General features: G+C 34.4%; 2 protein-coding genes across 13 annotated transcripts; one reads left to right on the top strand and one right to left on the bottom strand.

Moving 5' to 3' along the window:
• Positions 1–940: 940 nt before the first annotated feature.
• Positions 941–10685, bottom strand: LOC131942347 (uncharacterized). 5 transcript variants are annotated; one of them, XM_059302168.1, is made up of 5 exons: positions 10408–10685; positions 8924–9022; positions 7828–7896; positions 4368–4412; positions 941–2696 (listed from the first exon to the last, which is right to left on the bottom strand). In XM_059302168.1, the coding sequence occupies exons 1-5, from the start codon at positions 10502–10504 to the stop codon at positions 2542–2544; spliced, it is 465 nt and encodes a 154-aa protein (XP_059158151.1). In that variant the 5' UTR covers positions 10505–10685; the 3' UTR covers positions 941–2541. The 5 variants fall into 5 exon arrangements, 4 of the variants coding, with proteins under 4 accessions (XP_059158151.1, XP_059158147.1, XP_059158148.1 ...); XR_009386740.1 differs by lacking the exons at positions 7828–7896; positions 8924–9022; positions 10408–10685 and adding an exon at positions 5507–5867; XM_059302164.1 differs by lacking the exons at positions 941–2696; positions 4368–4412 and having other exon boundaries at positions 6056–7896.
• LOC131942349 (uncharacterized) lies at positions 3732–20753 on the top strand. 8 transcript variants are annotated; one of them, XM_059302176.1, is made up of 10 exons: positions 3732–3755; positions 16999–17058; positions 17966–18059; positions 18151–18217; positions 18377–18463; positions 18690–18812; positions 18906–18979; positions 19376–19496; positions 19851–19980; positions 20198–20753. In XM_059302176.1, the coding sequence occupies exons 2-9, from the start codon at positions 17015–17017 to the stop codon at positions 19964–19966; spliced, it is 726 nt and encodes a 241-aa protein (XP_059158159.1). In that variant the 5' UTR covers positions 3732–3755; positions 16999–17014; the 3' UTR covers positions 19967–19980; positions 20198–20753. The 8 variants fall into 8 exon arrangements, with proteins under 8 accessions (XP_059158159.1, XP_059158157.1, XP_059158155.1 ...); XM_059302174.1 differs by lacking the exon at positions 3732–3755 and adding an exon at positions 14827–14893; XM_059302172.1 differs by lacking the exon at positions 3732–3755 and adding an exon at positions 14872–14932.
• The last annotated feature ends 113 nt before the right edge of the window (positions 20754–20866 follow it).

The raw sequence follows: 20866 nt of genomic DNA, 5'->3' as shown, positions 1-20866 counted from the left end.
AGAAAGCTTCCCTGAAAATTTCAGCGCGCTAGCTAACTGGGAAGTGCCAGAAATTTCGATCGCAAGATTGGATTGGAAAGACAAACAAATAAATAAATAAACACACAGAGAAAGCAAGTTAAAGAAAACGTGGTATAAATAAAAAGTAGAAAATAACTATTTACATACATTTGATGACAAAAAACGTGGGTACGTTCACCATCAAATTTCCCGACCCATCTGCCCGACCCACGTTTTTTGTCATCAAATGTATGTAAATAGTTATTTTCTACTTTTTAGTCCACAAGAAAAACGTGGTTTTTTTAAAAGTTTTTTTTTAAGTATTTTATTTTCTCCTTTTTAGTCCGTTGCTACACATGAAAAACGTGGTTTTTAAAAAAGTGTTTATAAATACACGGACTAAAAAAATCTTGAGCGACCAGGATTCGAACCTGGGTTGTCGCGGCCACAACGCGAAGTACTAACCACTATACGATCACGGCCAGCGCGCTCACATCGATTGGGGCCGAAGTAACTGTGTCTATAGGCCTCCAGTCTTGTCGGTATCTTTAGAAATCATGTCCTCAATTTTATGGTCCTTGGGGCGTAATTAAATTAAGCTAATTACGGTCTCTAATTGCTAGTTTTTATGATTGCATCTGAAATTGTTAGGCGAAAGTAACCTGCATGCCAAATTTCAGAACTATAGAACAATCAGAAGTGGGCTAATTTTCGATGTCAATTTTAACAACAAACACATCCACGCGAAGCTGAGTTAATAAAAACGTGTTAATAAAAAGAACACACTAAACACATCGAACACACTAAGTCTCTGGAAGAGTGAATGATCTGTCCTTGACATTATTAAAGCTTTACAGATAATTATCTCATTCACACCATAAAACACACATAGCAAAAATAAGGTAAACATTTAAATTCAAAAAATATTTTAATAACAAGCTTTTATATAGTGGTACACTGAAACAAAGGGAATTTTTTTTTAAATACATAATAATGAAACACAGTTTTCGAGTAGCAACAGAAAACACGAAAAATGTGAGTATAATAACGAAACAATTTTTTAAAATGAAAACATAAATTCTAAAACATTAAATAAGCATCACATTTAGTTAAATTTAATGGCATATTGCATCGTCAATGGATCTGGACCCCCTGGCTAAATTAGAAATAAATCGGTCCGCTAAAACTGGTCGAAATTTTGCTCGCCTGTTTCAACCGATAAGACAAAAGACATATAAAGCAAGTTAAATGAAAGCCTGTAAAAATACGTTTATAACATGTAACCATGTTATGACACTAGACACAAATGTATGTAAATAAAGGAGATGTAATACATAATAGTTTTTGTGGTGTTTCAATATTAGAATATAATTAGAGAATAAATAAACGTTGATGCTTTTTATGTTATTAAATACATTACAGTTATAATAGTGCGCTATTCATCATCTTTTCCAGTTCGTGTCTCAGACACATGGGGCAGATGAAGAAGAGTTTATCTGTTTCAATGACCTCGCATACAAGATGATGTTATCAGCATTATGCCCAGCCGGCTTCGATTTTATCTTAACTTGAGGATGGTATTCATCAGAGATTTGTGGACGTTGACAACTTACAGACGCAAACCTGTGTATCAGAACTCACGATTTTCGACTTGGAGTTGTAAGCTATTACCGTATAATAAATTGTAAGCTGTCATCAGTTAAAGCTAAAATTTCGTCCGTAAGAGAAGGGCCCGTCTCAACTTGCCATTTGAGGTTTTTTTCCTCTTCAGTGAAACTAAAATCCATATCACACATAGCTGTACTGTAGTTAGGTCCATCGGCGTGTGCCCCACAGTGGGGATGGACAGTCCACCCTAGCTTGTAGACTGGGGCCCCACTGCTCCCCGGGCATGTACAAGTTGTGTACGTGTACTTGTTGTACATACCTACTTGCTGCCTCTCTACCCATCGACCTACAGAGATCTGTTTAGAGCAGCCATGAGGATGTGATATTACAATAGCTAATTTATCTTCATCTCTACGATTCTCGTATTTTGCGTTTACTTTACCCCATACCTCCATTCGGATTCGAAAAACATTCAACAATCTTTCTGCTATATCTTGATCATGTGTGGCACATACAAGAGTGTTCCAATCTTGACCTGTATGTGACATTCCTCCAGACCTCCACCCATAAATCTTGACCACTGGACTTTGATCATCATCAAACCACAACCTACAGCTGGAATGTTTCGCCTCTTCTGAATCAAAAATCACATGTCTGGCTGTCTGCACAAAGACCTTAAACCATTTCTTTTTTGGTTTGGCTGAGTGTTCACATTCCGGACATGGACAAAGTGTATAAGCCTTGCTTCCCGGTTCGGATATGGATACTTTCCAAACCGACCCTGTCCCTGTTCGCAGTAATCTTTTTCCTCTTGTCGTGTAGCAAGGATAAGGTTCTTTAGTTCCGAGTACAAACTCAGGTCTGTTTCGACTGGTGAAATTAACGGCTATTCTGACAGTTAGGTAACTTTGAGCTTTAATGACGTCATAGATGTCACTGTCCTGGTAACCGGGAGGAAGATGTTCTTTTGTAAACTTTTTTTACAGGAATAAACCCTGTATGGCCAGGATTTTTCTTACAGTTTGCCAGGTGTGTGTGTAGATCTGCCTCACATTGGCCTTTCAGACATTCCTGTACCTCATGGGTTCCTGTTAAAGTAAACAAATTAAGGAATGTTTTCTTTAATTAATTATTCTACTTCTAAAAACAACCAAAGTATTACATCATTTTGTAACTGTTAGCTTAAAATGAGATTATTTACCTTAAATGGTATGCGTTAACTAGACAAAGTTACCGATAAAAAGAAACTTTTTTTAAATATATAAAATTAAATTTATAGAGTTTCAACATTCTACATTTTGGAGGGGGAAAGATGGAGGGTTAGGGGGGGGGGATAATCTATTTATGACGACTAAAAAAATTTAACTAACTCCCTCCACCCTGCTGAAGCTTGTCTTTGGATATTTATTTATTACTAGCGTACCCGTCACGTAGGTTGCTGCGAGCCAGTTCTATGCACAAAGTGACGGAACATTTTATAATGGTTTCATTTGTGTGTTATTAATCCTGTATTTTAGACATGTTATCGTGTTTTCTTAAACCGAGTTATTTAAATGTAAACACTGCCAGCGCTATATTTTTTGGATCTCGGTAGTCCGGGCGAAGGTTTGTACACACTATCGCCTAGATGCCGCAGGACGTGCTGTACGAAAGCCTGGAGTGTCTGTTAATCAATACCAGTAATAGTAAAGTAAAACACAAATCGTCGACCGCCCGGGTGTCATGAGTGTTTCGATTTAGCCAAAAATTACAATTACTCATGTTATCCATATTGTATGCCATTTTTAAAACGAGTGTAGACGCCATAGTGCTCTCGGTGGAGTCCGGGTGCTACTGGTCAACCAACAGCCAGTGCGCAGGCTGATGCACCTGGTGCAGTTTGACCATTGAATTAAGTAGTGCACCTGACCTTCTGTGCAGAATGCTCAGTCAACACCAGGTGTTAAAATATAACTAGAATATCTAGACGCTAAACGTATGACCAATCGTTATTTTTTTAAGTGTACTTGAGTGATTAAAATCAACAGAGTGTTATCTAAGACTTAAGGTATCGTGGATTTTAGAAGTCTAGGCTTATTTACAAACAACTGATCCCACAGTTAGTTTGTGTTTTGCTAGATATTTCTTTGACAAAGGAAATCAATCAGGTTAATGTTTTGTTTTACAAAATAATCTAGGCTTAATTATCCTCAAATATTTTTTGGCTCTTATTTTAAAAAGTCGTAAAAGTCTAAATGGTAATTTTGCCAAATGGCGTGACAAAAATGTATAGATAGTGTTATGATGCATGTTCGACTAGGGAAATTGGTGCGCATGATTGATGGTGTGGCCGTATATTGAACGAGTGAGTGTGTGACGCTGTACGCAAGAAAGTGACGTTTTAGTGTGAGTTCGTTGTTGCCGGTGAAGAAGCTTGAGTTAGTCTTGTTCGTGTTATGTTAGAGTTAGGTTGTCTTGGCATCATGTGTTCAGGCTGTCCGATGTTTATTTCTATGGTGCAATAAAGTGAGTTAGCAAACGGTGTCCTTCTGTCGAATCATTTGTGTGCGTTAGTGTCGCCGTGCTTCAAGATGAATTGCTGAATAGCTGAGCATAATCGGATTGTAGTGGTGTTGAAATATGGTATTGGATCAGGTAGTTCCACCCTCTCACTGCATAGCTGTGGTACACATATACAACCCAGTTATAACAGATAAGAACACTTATCTAAAACTTCAACCTTCATTTTAAATAAAGGTTACCTTCAGTAACATACTTACCTAAATGTTGTGAGGTGTTAGTTGCAGCATTGGCAATCTTGTTATCTACATTAAACAGTAAAACACGACAGTTAGATCTGTATATGGACCACATTCGTACTTGTTAAACTATTGAGACTAATGAAGAAAAAATTATACTCGATTTTGTTTTCTCACTAAAATAATTAACATATAGATCTACTTAGAGAAAAATAAATTGTACTTTTACAACCGTTGCAATCTACACTAAACACAAGTGTACTACAAGATAACTTGAGTACCGAAAAGTTATGTTTGTGGAATTTCCCATAATCATAAGAATTATAAATTTGTGGTTTTCTATCAACGTTTGAGCGACTACCGGTAACCGGAAGTGATACTCACTCTACTTCCGGTTAAAATTATGTGGAAAATCTAATGAGCTTGTATGAAAACAAAGTAGGAGTGATCTCCCTACTACCGGAGATGGTAACTCAGGATAAGGACATGATTTTTAATCCATTTTTAATGACTTAATTTTAAAAAAATAGAATAGATTGTCGTAGAAAAAAAATTTGCGCACTAAGTGAACAGCAAACAATGTGTGTATTAAAGTGCGGAATATTAGTACTTTATAAAATCATATGCGTTTTTTTGAGAAATCGGAAATAGCGTAAAGTACTTCTTCCCTTAAAGGTATATTACTCAAAATTTGATAAAAGGCAGAAAAATAGATCTTTTACATTTAAGTTAAATTTCGTCTTTCTATCTGACAGTACTCAAGACTAAATTAAAATAAGTCCCATATACTCCGCAAATGATGAAGTACTAAGTTGTTAAACGATGAAAACTATACAAATTTGCTGTCATTTTTGAGTATGATAACAACACTTTCTCTGTACTTCGTATATGAGAAAAAATAACGCCTGCAAATTCTATAACCCTTTGCCATAAATCAGAGAAAATATACGATTTTTTAATAACTTGAGTGATTTTTAAATATAAAATTATTCTTCTTTTATTACTACCACCCTTGCGTAGTAAAATTATTTACATGTTAATAAATTCAGATAATATACAGGCCTATTTCATAACAATAAAGAATGAATAAAATATGATCTTATGACAATCAAACCACCTTTCTCTGTTTATGCTATAGAATTAAAAACAAATTAACTCACCTTACTCAATAGTCAGTCAGTTTGTTCTCCAAGTTTGAATCTGAATTATCTTTTTTCTTACCTTTATATACTTTGGTTTTCGAGCTATCTAGATTATTAAGAGTAATCTTCTAATCAGTTAGCTCGAATAGTCACTTGCAACACAAAGTAGGCAGAGGTGTCACCAAGGAAACATGAAAAGCTAGTCGTATTTATCACAGTACGCCAGAGTGTATTGATACAAATTTGAAAGATATCCTAAAAATACCTGTTGGGTAGTATGTATTTATAGCTTGAGTGGGGTTTTCCAACCATTTTCTGACCCTAGAAGTCCAGTTGCCGTCCTCGTGTGGGCTGGATAAGTGTCCACAGGCGTAGGGAGCGTTCCCGGCGCCCGGGGATAAACTTTTGATTTGCACTCCCCCCCCCCCCTCAAACTTATAATTTGCACCCCTTTCAAACTTTCGTTTACTTTTTCCAACCCATTTTGGCGCCCCCTAAGTTCGGTGCCCGGGGACATATGTCCCCCCTGCCCCCCCCCCCCCCCCCCCCATCGCTACGTCTCTGTAAGTGTCCTGATATTGATCATTAAATGCGTGTTAATTCTTGGGTTTTCCCTTCAGGTTATTTTGAGAGAATTCTGAGCGGCCATCCCGCGCATTGCTGCAATCTAGTTACTTGCGTAGTAACGTTATCTCTTTATACTTTTTATAATAACTAAATTAGGTCGCTTGTCGTTCTTCTATCATTAGTATTAGCCCAGGTATGATAACGCTGACGTGTCAGGAATGCATCTTGAGAAAGGGTTAATGGGAAGACAATCAACGTCAACATGTAGAAGTTTTCTATACTGCTAGAATTGGAATGAAGGAGTTGCAACGTTGACATTTTGATTACTCAGCTAACGAATTGTATCTGGATACAAGCCACACCCATTCCAACTATACTATAATGAGCTGTTTCTTTCTTATTCTTATACGTCACGTTGTATAGGACTTTGCTGTTCAGCTTGCACTATATTATCATGGACAAGTTCGAAAATTTGTCAATGGGCTAATACTAAAAATAAGGTGACCATTGAAATAATCTAAATGTAATATTTATACAGTGCTAAAACAGGTTTCATTTACTAAAATGTCAAATTTTTTGTGAGCTAAAAGCAATTAAATACCAAATTAACCTTAATATGTATGGTTACATGTAATTAAATTTGGAGATAACTTTTAAAAGTGGAACTATATAGCCTACATTTTCATGAGTTACCAAATTTTCTTAAGTTTTAATAAGTTCTGGTGTAGTCGTCTGTTTAATGGTTGTAATAGAAAAAAATGAACTTTTTAAATTTCAGTTTTTTATGTAACTTTGTAAATACAAAAACAAAAATTACTTTATCCTGTACTGTAAACTGTCATCGGTGGAAGCTAAGATTGAATCACACATCTCAAAAAAATTATTATTCTCTAGCTGCCTCTTGAGTTCCAAATCCTCTCCAGTAAAACTGAAATCCAGATCACTCATAGCTGCACTGTAGTTAAATCCATTAGCATGGGCTCCACTGTGTGGATGGTCAGTCCACTCTAGCTTGTAGACCCCAGCCCCACTGCTACCAGGGCAAGTACAGGTTGTGTACGTGTACCTGGTGTACGATCCTACTGGCTCCCTGTCTACCCAGTGACCTACAGAGACCAGCTTAGAACAGCCATGAGGATGTGACACTATAATGGTCAGCTTGTCCACATCTCTACTGCTAATATATTTTGAGTTTACCTTACCCCATATTTCACTATATCTGCGAATAACATTCAACAATTTTTCTGCTATCTCTGGCTCATGTGTTACACAGAAAAGGATGCACCAATCTTGACCAGTGTGTGAGATGCCCCCAGCCCTCCATCCATAGATGTTGACCACTGGACTTTGATCGTCATCAAACCATAACCTGCACCTGGACTGTCTCGCCTCTTCTGAATCAAAAATCACATGTCTGGCTGTCTGTACCCAGACTTTAAACCATTTCTTTTTTGGTTTGGTCGAGTGTTTACATTCCGGACACGGACAAGGTTCGTCAGAGTCGTCACTGTTCTTCTTTACAGCTGCTATCTTTCCCGTCCCTGTTCTCATTAGCTTCTTCCCCCTGGTCTTGTAGCATGGATATGGACGTTTAGTACCAAGTTCAAATTCTGGTCTGTTTTTACTTGTAAACTTAACGGCTATCCTTACCGTAACGTAACTTTGAGCGTTAATGACGTCATAAACGTCACTGTCCTGGTAACCGGGAGGAAGATGTTCTTTTCTAAACTTTTTTACAGGAATAAACCCTGTATGGCCAGGATTTTTCTTACAGTTTGCCAGGTGTGTGTGTAGATCTGCCTCACATTGACCTTTAAGACATTCTTGTACCTCATGTGTACCTGTACAATTAAATTAAACAATGTATTGTAATTATAAATCTGAACAGTACCTATTTTTAAAAGTACACCTCATTTTTGTGTAAAATATAACTCTTAAATAATAAAGCAGTAGTGATCTCCCCTAAGTTTTCTCGAATATTCTTATATAAAACTACGGTAGCTAGGGATATCGAAATGATTTTAATCAATTTTTGAATAATACAATTTTTAAAACATAATAAAATCTCGTAGAAAAGAAAGAATTGCACACCAAATGAACAGCAAACGATGAATGTATAATAGTGCGGAACAATAGTAATTTTTAAAGAAAAACTATATCCATTTTCAAAGAGCTAATTAATTATATAATTAGGTAACATTTTATGTCACAATACATTTTCTTCTAGTCTTGACCTAAGTGAGGAATCAAGTTAAAAATAAATTCATTTGCGTTTTTTGATAAATCGGAAGTAGCGTGTAAAGTACTACTGTCAGTCACCTGAAATTACTCAAAATTTGACAGGAAACTAGTCTAGAAATTAGTCTTTTACTTATATGTGTTAAATTTCGTCTATCTATAAGAAACAGTACTCAAGTTATAGGCTTTTAAAAAAACAGAAGTAGAAGAAATTTCATTACCGGTTAACGGAAATCACTAAAACGTTGACATAGAACTATAAATTTGATATAATGCCTAAATCTGAAATTTCAGCAACCTAGCCGTAACGGTACTCAAAATATCGTGTTCACAGATACAGACACACAGACACACATTGACAAACGGACAAAACTGCAAAACTATTTTCGACTCAGGGGGGTGTAAAACCTCGAGATTTGTGAAAATCTGGATTTCATTTTTTTACACGATTAAAAATAAGTCCCCTACACTCCGTATGTGATGATGTACTTAGGTGTAAAACGGTGAAAACTGTCAAAATTTTATTTGATTTTTGGTGCACAATTACAATACTTCCTCTATACTCTGTATACGAGAAACTGATGCTTATTATAGCACTAAGCTACGCAACCAATAGATGGACATACCAACCATTAAAACAGCTTGTTACATCATCTTGTGTAGAAGTTTGAGCTCTAACTGTTTGTTCCTCACTACTTTCATTTACCATCTTTTGATAAGTGTCGCTTTCTGTCAAAAACAATTTGTTTTTATTAGTAATTCTGCCAATAACTTGTTTTACAGTTGATTTTTAAAAGTTCTGTCATGGAAGTGCGAGACAGAAAATATCCGAATAAAACACTTCTCAGGACAAACATATATTTCTGACAAGAAAAATTCGGAAATAATATCCGATGAAAAAAAAATATCTCAGTAGAAATATCTGATTGACAAAATATCCGATGACAAATAACTCTAAAGAAAACGAAAAGAAGGAGTGAGATAAAGATGAATAGAATTAGAATTACATAGTAGCTTGTTATTTTTTACACTTGCGGCGATTTGTTGTGCACTTGGTTGTGCAATTGCAGGGAGTGTAGCCTTGGCCGCCGGTCAGTGATTGTTAAGATGCGATGGTTCGTAGTGATTTTTTATTAAAGCCAACGGACGAGCATACAGTTGTTTTAGAACACCATGTTCCGTTCCTAACTTCTAGCATACAGTTGTTTTAGAACACCATGTTCCGTTCCTAACTTCTAGCATACAGTTGTTTTAGAACACCATGTTCCGTTCCTAGCTTGTAGACAGAGCCCTCGACGCTCATGGCAACTGCAATTACGCTTCGGGCATCACCGTGACTTCTGTCAACATCTGGTATATTGATGCGAACATTATCTCTCACTTCAGCTTGTTTAAAATTTGTATCTGATTTAGTTTGCATCTTAGCACCTCGAGTTTGCAAGCTAGTATGAGCTTCTGACCTGTTGTCCATGATTTATTGTTTATTTGGACATAATCTGCAAGTAATGTTCCCTCCGTACCCTTCACCTGCTTTATTGGTTTATTCGCATATTGCATGGACATAGTTCATAAATTGAATACATGTGAGACTTTCAGCCCAATGAGCTGATTCATTTATCTACACCCATGTCATCATCATATTTTGAACATCTTGGTTGGCACGTTTTTCTGAACCTTGGCTTTGGCTGTGCCTTGGTTTTAAGTGAACTAGTTAAAGTTCAGGCCACATGTTCTTTAGTTCAGAAATATTTGGTAGCCATCTGGTATGTCTGTCTCTTGGTCTGATGGCCCTTTTGGTTCATCTCGCATTGCCAAACAATACGTTACTGACAATGAAACCGTATCCAGAATAATGAAACACAATCACAACTTAGTCTAGATAGGACATTGGCCAGGACATCCCGGCGCATTAGCCGGCCAATGTACGAAATACGGTCTCAGTGCTAAGCTCTTCGGGCTTTGGTCAAGAGAGCCGGCCAATGCGTGCTTTGACCGCACTTTTGGCTTTGACCGTGACTTAATATTATCTCAATATCCAATACGTTTGCCGATCAGATTAGGAAAAAAAAAACAACTTCAGAATTAACATTAGCAGCTATTATTTACGTACGTACCTAAAGGTTTTGATATGGTAATCGACCTAATGTCATCTCCTGCGACCGTGGTTACTTTGTTCTCCTTACTTGCAGATGCAAAACTTTTCGCCATCATGGTTCCCGGAAGTAAATTTACGACACTCTAGAGTTAAAATAAAAATGCTTCGGAACTTATACGTTTTTGCTCTTTAAATACTGACTTTCACCCTTTCTAAAACCTAAACTAGTCAATCAGGAAGTATGAGTTTACACGGCGACGTACGTAATGTTTCTGTGTTTACCTACTATGTTATCTGTCTACCAAATGAAAACAAAGAGCAAAGTCCAATGGAAAAATCAAACACGCCCTTTGTTCTGCCGACAGCTCGAAAGATTAGCACAAAACTGAGGGTTTGAATAGCTGTGTTGTGGAGTGTAGGAAAAAAGTCACAGGAAAAAAGTAAAAAATATATATTTGCATGGAATTTGTTAATACTTTTATGTATTAAATATTCAGAATGTGGAAATCAACTTAGATTAATTAAATATAATAAAAATGTGCGTAGGTTGTATACGTATAGTGTTATTTAGAACACACGTAATATTAGTGTGAAATATTTACGTTTTAATTCCATTATACATATAATATTTCATAGAATTTAATAAAAAGTTTCATCGTTCTCTTTTTTCTTGTGTTTGTTAAATACTAAATTCAAATTAGCGCTAAATGGCATAAAGACGTAGTTAATGTGACTTGCTCCCCTCAACTCATCACTACAATAGGCCAACCACCTATACTGCCCACATTTATTACGCTCAGTACATAACAAAGCATAGGATCAAAACAGAAACCCGACACGGTACAAACGCTGTCATTGACGCAAAACGCAAACACTACAAAATATGGACGGACAAGGAGAAGCCAACCAAGGAACGTAAAAAAGAACACACATTGAATTGCCTAAATTTCGTCTATAATTAACCTTTGTGGAGCGTATTTAACTACATACATTACAAAAGTTATAGTTGATGTGTAAATTACGTTACAGTATTTTTACTAATCAGTGTTATAAACCATAATGCTTCTAACGTTTATAAATATGCTACAAAAAAAAAAAAAAAGCTCAAAATCAATAAAAACCCAAAATTTTACAATTCTCAACAATTAAAATAAAAATATTTATTAAAAGATTTTTGTGACTTTTTTCTGTGACTTTCTTTTCTGTGACTTTTTTTCCGATGTTTTTTTTTCCTTCGTGGCTTTTTCTTCTGTGACTTTTTTTCCTAGCAAAAACTGGGACTTTTTTCTGTGTTTTTTTTTTTACTTTCTCGTATATACGAAGTATAGAGAAAGTCTTGTAACCGTGCAAAAAAAAAAAAATCGAGATATTTGCAAATCTCGACATTTTACACCTCACTGATACGGAAAAACATAATTTTGCAATCTTGTCCGTATGTCTGTGTGTATGTCTGTCTGTGTGTGTGTGTCTGTGTGTGTGTCTGTGTGTGTCTGTAAACATGATAACTTGAGTACCGTTACAGCTAGGTTGATGAAATTTCATATATAAGTATTTTATCGAAATCGTAGATCACTATCAACTTTTGAGCGATTTCCGATAACCGGAAGTGATACTTTTTCTTCTTTGAATTTTTCAAAAGCCTATAACTTTAGTACTATTTCAGATAGTTAAATGAAATTTCACATGTAAGTAAAAGATCTAATTCTCTACCTTCTGTCAAATTTGAGTAATTTCCGTTGACGGGAAGTACTAATTTACGCTATTTCCGATTTCTCAAAATCTAATGTTAATTTATAAAGTACTAATAATATTCCGCGCTATTATGCACATTTTATTTGGCGTTCACTGGTGTGCAATTATTTTTTCTACGATATTTTATTCTATTTTAAAAAGTTAAAGCATTTAAAATGGATTAAAATTCATGTCTATATCCCGAGTTCCCATCCCCTGTTTTTTATATAAAAATATTCGAGAAAGTTTAGGGGAGATCACTCCCGGTTTATTTCCTCTGACTTTTCTTCCGTTCACCGTGTTGTCAGCGATCGATAACTGCGCAGGGTGTTATTTAAAGCTAACACTCAAACACTCCAACGTAGATAATAGGTTCAATTTTTTATTACTAAAATTAGCTATATTTATAAAGTATTACATTTGAGTACTATCGAATTATTGTACCATTCTTTGATTTCTCGATAAATGTAACTGACGTCAACATATGTTAAAGATGTTTAGCTATAGCAAGTTATTAATACAGGTATATTAACTATTTAATCTTTAATTGAACTGGCAAAATACATTTTTCTTCTATATATTTTGCAACTTTTAGCCATGGTGTCACCTCCGCTTCGTCTCGTGACGCCTCTGGGTATAGTTGTCGGATAAGTGAAATACGTTTCTCTGGAACCCCATAGCCTTTCATATGTTTTCATTTTACTGATTCTTTTTCAAAATATATCTACTGCTTATATGGCGATGAAAAATAAACTTCCTTTTTCCTACGAGCCAGCAACGTGCACCGTGTAAGTTTATTAGATAAAAAGTTAGATGAAATTTTGTATGTAATGATTTTTAATTACAGTAAAAAATTTGCACTGTTTGCATATACTATGATAATCTACCATAAAGAGACATTGTGTACGTGTACCAGGTCCATTTACCCATCACCTCCTGTATGTGTACCTAATGACCTACAGAGACCTACTTATAACAGCCGTGAGGATGTGACACTATGATTGTCAGCCTGTCCACATCTCTACGACTCTTGTTTTTATCAGTTACATAATTATCTATATATACCTTTAAACCGCTCTACAATCTCTTCCAATTAATTAATTATGGATATGTATATATGGATATGGATATGTATTTGTATAAGGATGAGGATTGAAATAATTAGCTTGCCTAATTCTCTCAACTCGCCGATTATTTTGTTTCCATTGTTGTAGTTGACCCCTAACACAGTCTATTCTAAACACAACATACACAAGCTAGTAAACGAAGATACAGTGGCTAAAAACTAGTCTAAACCTAACCTGTACTAACCTTGGAGATCTAGACGAAACTGAGGCCATCACACACGTTTTCATACACCTTATATACCCTTTTTTAAACCGGTACAAACCGGACTAACAGCACAAGAACTGAACAAGGACAAACGGTATAGGGTACCAAGTAACAACAACATTCACCCCCATTTATCCCCCTTCACTCGTTCACTACTACCCCCAATCGTGATCTCAAATGTTAAGTCTAGGGGTATTTTGACAAGACAAAAACAGGGCGTACAATATATGACTACTCAATTCGTAGCCAACTCAATATGATTAAAAAGATTAAGGGGAATAGCAATGTTTAATATAAATACAGAAAATGATAAATAATAACATGTTATAGAAGACACTCATTACTAGCTCCCACTTCACAACTCGACTGCCAACCGTCTCACACTAACATTCGTACACGTCAGCTGATAATCTACACGTTAAAACCTATCAATCCATTGAACAACACACACAATCAAGGACTACATTTATGTACAAATTAAAGGTACATGTCAATCAATAGCGCAAAACACAAACAATAAAGAGAGATTACAAGTCTAAACACCTTGATATGTATACATTACTAGCGATGGTATATGGTTATCTTTAAACTTGTAATTTTGTTCTATCAAGCTTTTAAAAAAATACTTCTGTTAAATATTTGCTGAAGTTACGCACTCTAGTGTTAAATAATATTTTACGTTTAATAAATGCTGAAAAATAATTTCCCAGAAAATTCCAGGTAAACAACAAAATTGTGTACCCTGTACGATAAAGTCTAAAAAAATACTAAGTCGATAAAAATCTGAAATTCGGTTACAGAAAAAACTGGAAGAAACCAGTATTTCTCATTTGACTAATATTTTCTTAGAAAATGGGGGCACATGACAAGCATGGCGTTTTTCAGGTAAACAACACTGACGGCTAACCACGTGATATTTAGGTTACGACTACACACTTTTTTCCGTCGGATGTCTGCATCCCTCTTTTAGAATAAAGGGTCCCTTACATCACACCTTAAATGTAAATTGTAATGCGGCAAATACAGCTCAGGGTAAACCTTAACAATCGTTTACATCCATACAGTCTGTGATAATAAATGTACGTATTGATCTGACCTTATGTAATCGTCATAAATATCTACCACCTATGAAAAACGTGTTACACAGGAATTAAATAGCAGTTACACAGAGCATGCATTACGTGCCCCTTGCGTTACACACAAATGCTGTTAAACAGAGCGTGAATCTAACAATAGAAACAATGTAAGCTGACAAAGGTTTTATTTCAACTATGACGTTGTATGATACGCAATGCCAAACGAGCTTTAACCTAAGACTTGCGTATTGTAAGAGGTAGGCCTACATAATTTTTCTAGAAAAATCCAACAATCTATACAAGTGTTGATATAAAAGAACAAGGTCACCGCTTATTGTAATATTCATACAACGATGCTTCTCTCAGGTATAAACGTCAGCCAGCAATCGAATCAATCGTTGTAAGGTTAGAGTAAGAAGTCAAATTATTTCTTTTAATATTTCATTAAAATTAATTGTTATTTGCAGGTTTTAAGCTAAAATAGATCAATAGCATGTATATGATGTCAATTGTAATTCATTAAGGTTACTCAACGGATAGAATTATATGTATACTAGCTTATATCAGTGCTTTGATGCAGTGATAGAAATGACGCAAAGCTCTAACTGATTTCAATGTGTATGTGTCGCATTGGCGTGGATATGGATACTCACTCAGCGCACCGCGTTGCGCGCGGGTGGCGGTAGCACTTTGCTGTAGATATGGATATTCACGAAACTTAAGCTACGTTAAAAAAAAAAAAGAGCTAATGCTTTCACGGACGTCCGCCGATATTTCCCTCCTCCTCAAAACCGCGCGTAATCCGAACCGTTGCCGAACACCACGCTTTGATCGGTCTACCGCGCCCAGCCACTCTCCACGCGCGACAGCACTTTCACATCTTTAATAACAAAGACAGTGTCCATAACGATGGACGAACGGAAATGCGAAATGAGTGCGAAACTAAACTGGCGGCTTGAATTGTAGATTATCTCAAATGCGAACTGCTTAACTTAATGCGACTGAGATTTTTTCAATCGCGAATTAAATTCAAATATTTTCCTTACTAAAGGCAATTAAAAACCATCTGAGCTGAATGATTTATAAATACAGTAACAATACAGAATCAGAACTGTTTAAGATGCAGCTATTGCTGATGTAGCCTAATAAGTGTTTAGAAGATAGCTCTTAGTTTTAATAACAACTTGAGTCGGTACTTATAACTCTATTGATACTCCAAAAAATTCCCCAGTTAAAGAAAGAAAAATATTACATTTTAAAATGAATTTATTGAAGTTTTTTCCAAAAAAATATTTAAATACGAAAAAAGATACAACAATTGTTTAAAAATTCGATTAACTTTAATTTCTTAGTCAATTGATCCATTCCAATAAAACGCTATATTTATTTCAAAATTTAAATTTAAAAAGACTTTTAAAAAAAAAACCTAATCATAATTTGTTAAGTAATTGTTTTCTGTAATACTTAACACATTTTTACAGAAACTTTTGAATGCACAGTACCGTTGTGTGTTGGAAGACGCTTGATACGTTTTCTAAATTCTTAAAGGTCGACGAAAGATAAACGGTTTATTAATATTTTTAAACGTTATGAGTTGTCTTTCCTGTAAATAAAGAGGTAACGCAATAGGCATGAAAAGTCTATGCAATCATATTAAAGTTAAAAAAAATCTTTTTAAAAATATGGCAAGCGATAAAATTATAATTACATTTGTAAAAATTAAAGCCGTTTGGGAACCATCGATTACTCTTAATTGTATATTTTTGTATCGAATATAAGCCGTTGAAAAGCCATTTAGAATTATTTTATCAATTCAAATATTTTCAAAAACTGCCCTCAACATCTCAATGAAGTCTACCGGAATGGCCAGGGAGAGTAAAACAATAAAAGCTAGAACAATTGTTCTCCATGATAAAAATACACAATAGTGATCTATGGTATATAGCATAGTATTGAATTTATATTAAATAATATAACATCCCTTATCACCACAACACCCTGACTATACATCCAAATTAAAAATAAAAGTGTTTGCTAAATTACTATTCCTATTACTAGTAATTATTTCTTTGACTATTTCTAGCCTTAATGAAACCGGAAGTAATTTTGTACTTCTTACACAAATGTTATTAGATATTCAATTTTGGTTGAAAAATATGTTTTCTGGCAACACAAATTTAGAACCATTTGGAACCAGCTTTTTAAGTCTATACCAGTTGAAATAAACTGCATAGTTCAGTGCGTACGGGTGAGAGTCTAACATTTCTTCTGTTCTCAAAATTAATGTATGCGGATCTACTTATTCTTTTTCTGTAATCCCGCGCTGAACTTAAAACTTTATGTTTTACGACTGTCTTCTCTTGTCTCTGGAGGTGATGGAAGCACCCACAGAAACAAAATCCCCAAGTCGTTTTAATTATGCCATATTGGCTTACCCTCATGACGAACGTTTGATATTATTTTTATCCCAGGACCTGGGGGTGATGCATGGACACCAAACGCAAACAGAACAGTTCCCAAATAGCATGGAGGTATGCTGCATTGAGTAAAGAAACTAATACATGTTCAATGGAGATCATTATTGTTGACATGGATAAAAATCGTGTTTTTATTAATTTTGCCTTCATGGTTGCCGTAAATTAAAGAATTAAAAAATTAAGCCTAAACATTTTCTGAAGTTTCATATTATAAGAATCAATGTTATAAAAGTTGCCAATCCGGAGAACTTGAAAATAAATCTTTGCGCTCAAGACTACATTTCTATTTATTTTCAACAAGTATAAATAGTAACCTGAAGTAAGACATACAATACTTAGCAGTATAAAAACCCTCTAATCGATTTTCTGAAAAATCTAACTTTGTCGTAATTTGTAGTAAATAATATACCGACACAATTTTTATAGACAAATTATACTTTAAAAAAATATGTGACGTAATTTCTGATTGATAAAATGAAAAGAAACTTTTTGGCTTTTAAATATTTGGTGTGGTTACCGATAACTCTAAAAGCATCAAATACATCCAATCTTTGTAAAGTCAGAAACAAAAAACACGCAATACAGTTTGTATATCCACATTTATTTTCATAACGGCGCAAACAGTTTTAAATTTTTTAAATGGAACTTTGGAGATAATTCTTAGTAGGTTCCATGACGGTATTGATTATTAATTAAATTTAAAAACTAAGTAATTATTCATACATTCTTGAATTTTTGTGTTATACATTAAGCTAAGATCTTTCATGTCATTATATTTTACGTCAAACACAAAAAATAAAAACAATTACATGAGGAAAACACTTTGATTTTTAGAATGAGGTCGGTTTTGTACCATGTTATCTTTAATACGGAAGTTTATCATACATTAAAATTGCATGACACTATTTCTGTAAGTGTTTGGTAACGCTTTCTGTTTTCTCATCAAATTCGTTCAAGGCAGAATTAGGTTGTGTTTGTCGCTGCTTTCAATTGCTGTTGCCACTTGTGTCTTTGTTCGCTCCATCGTAACCAGCACAAACTTAAACATAGACAATGTAAGTTACGTTTTACTCTAAGGACAGTTGTATTATTTTTAAAGTAAAACTTGTGAGAAACAACTGACTGTTTTTTAACAATTGTTTTCAGTTTAATTTTGTGGCATCGCATCGTATACGAAGTCACACCTTACTAGAAAAACAGAGAAAAGACACAGGCTAGAAATTATTTTCTTTTTTAAGAATGTGTTAAGGTTTTACACTTTTCAAATTTAAAATCAACAATATTTATTCGTATTTATACCCATACATCTACATATCATTTACGTTAATCTGCATACATAAAATAACATGTTTTGAATATGTAAATCAAACAGCAATTCCGTTAAACCAACAATTTCTTGTGTCTGCCCATGTTCGTCTCTTTCCATCTGTCAGATTTCCTGGCACAGATAATAGCAAAGGTGACCAATTGAATGTATTTGTACACGTAGATTAAGATAAAAAAACATACAATACATAGACTAATTCATATAGTATTCTGATGATGATGCATGTGTAGAAAACGTTCACAGAATTACATTAAGTACATTAATTACATTTTAATTACATTAAAATACATTATACAACAACGTATTTTAAATTTAAACCGTTTCCATCCTTACATGGTATTGTAATGGTATTTCTAAGACCCCATCTTTAACCCAACAAGCCACTCAATCCTTGAGTTAAACGAACAAGCAACAGACAACATCCACCAACACGCTACAGGCGTCAACATCACACGGGAGGGAATCAAGATTTTATACCCAGGTGAGTATTTGGACTGATTGTTTTCTACGATTTAATGATTTTGTTTTCAATTTACACTATTTCAACAGTTTTTGTTTTGATTTCTTTACGCAGGTGTGTACTACATTTACAGTAACGTTAACTTTAAACCTAACTCAACTCGTTACACTGCGGAATTTCATTATCAGGTAAGATGCTTAATACTAAAATAGTGTGGAAATTACAATTAAAATATAACGTTATAAAATATCACAATTCCAACGCCTACACTCACAGAACAATGCACAAAAAGACTTTTAGAAAAAGAAGATCATTAAATAATATTTAAAACCTTTACTGCTGAGAAAAAAAATTAAATAATTATACACATTTCCTAAATGGCATCAGATAGAGAAATGTAAGAGACTATTAATTTGTGCAAAGAAATCAAATCGAACGAGTTGTAGCAAATAATTAAAAAAAAAATCTTTTTACCACCACTCTTTCACATGTAGAATAAAATAGCAATATGATAAACCACAAAACCAAATTATAATTAAGGCCTTCACAATTTGTTAGTCAATAGGTTTTTATTTTTTCCGCAGACGTGGTTCCAGTATATCAGTAGACGATCAGCCACCAGCCCAGTTTTATCTGGCGTCTTATTGAGAACTGTTCACACCTGTTGTAGCAACTGTACAGGTAGTCGGGAGACGGCTTATACAGGTGAGACTTTGTACCATGTGTCCCAGGTATGTTGATTTAACATAAAATTACGTAATAAAAATATAAACGAAAGTACAGTTAATGCTCACACGATTGTTTATTAAAAATTAGATGCAGAAAAATAAAGTGTAATGTTATATTTTAAACTGTAAGAGGATCCTGCATTTGTTTTATTCTACTTGTATGACAGACACGCTGTTTTTCTGAATTAGACGTTTGCACGCTTCGGAAAATTGTCTGAATGGACATTTGCCTCAATGAACATTCTGGTAAATGTGTTTCGGGCACGTTTATTACTCAACATAAAAGTATTATTTTCTTAATGAATATCTATTCGTAAAAAAATACACTTAGGCGGTGTGTTCAGCCTCCAGACAGGGGACGTCATCCAAGTTTGTGTCTCGGGTCAAGGTCTAGTAGATTTTGGAACAGGACTGACCTACTTAGGACTTTATTTGTTAAACATTTGATGGAAATAGCCATGGTAATTAGTATATTTTGTATATTGTAAGCTTGCCTAGCAACAGGTCTAAAAATGGGGTGGTTGTGACAATTGGAGAAGATTGATTCAATCGTTAATTCTTATTAATCTACTTTGTAAATGTTATCAGCAAAACACATGTTTACGGTAATAAAAGGATTGTTATTTATCTGTATAGTACACTGAAGTAATGTTTTGCATGTTAATACGATATCCATAGGCCTACACACACCTGTCAAAATGTAAGAAGAATCTTGGCCATGCAGAATTTACACGTCTGAATAATTTAAACGATGATGACGTTGCTTCTGCTTCCTACGACAAAAACAATCTGTCGAGCTAGAGATTGTTGATTTATTTTTATAACAGTTGTTCCTAATGCTTACAGCCCTTAGATTATTTTATACTTTAATTATTTAAAAGTATTTTTAAAACTAACGGATTTTGTTTTATGGTGGTTTTTTCGATTTAATTTCATTAGTTTTTTTTTATTTGCTTTTCGTTTGTTTTTGTTTTTCATACCTTACATCTAATTTATAATTTTATTTATGAGATTCCTTATATTTTTGATAATTTTTTTATCTTTTATTCGCGAATGAAATCCCCTCAAATGTTTGGCAACTAATGATTTTATTGGAGCAAGCAAATTAGATTTACTTTTTTATTTCCAATAAATTTTAAAGCTCATTGTTATAAAGATATTTTTGTTTTATTTATGACTTGTGCTTTTTTGCTAATCAGGAATATCAACTACATAAATGATATTAAAAAGATAACTGTCATTGTTTTAATTTCGGAAACCGACAATTTATTGATATAGTGTCACGAACGAAATCTATTTATAAAAGAAAACAAAATACAAATTCACTTCTATTTAAATATTCGTTTT

The sequence above is a fragment of the Physella acuta genome, unplaced genomic scaffold (genome assembly GCF_028476545.2).
Source record: "Physella acuta isolate Inbredline_101_S28 unplaced genomic scaffold, ASM2847654v3 ptg000402l, whole genome shotgun sequence".
In the NCBI taxonomy this organism is placed as follows: domain Eukaryota; kingdom Metazoa; phylum Mollusca; class Gastropoda; family Physidae; genus Physella; species Physella acuta.
This window is presented reverse-complemented; position numbering and strand designations above follow the sequence as displayed.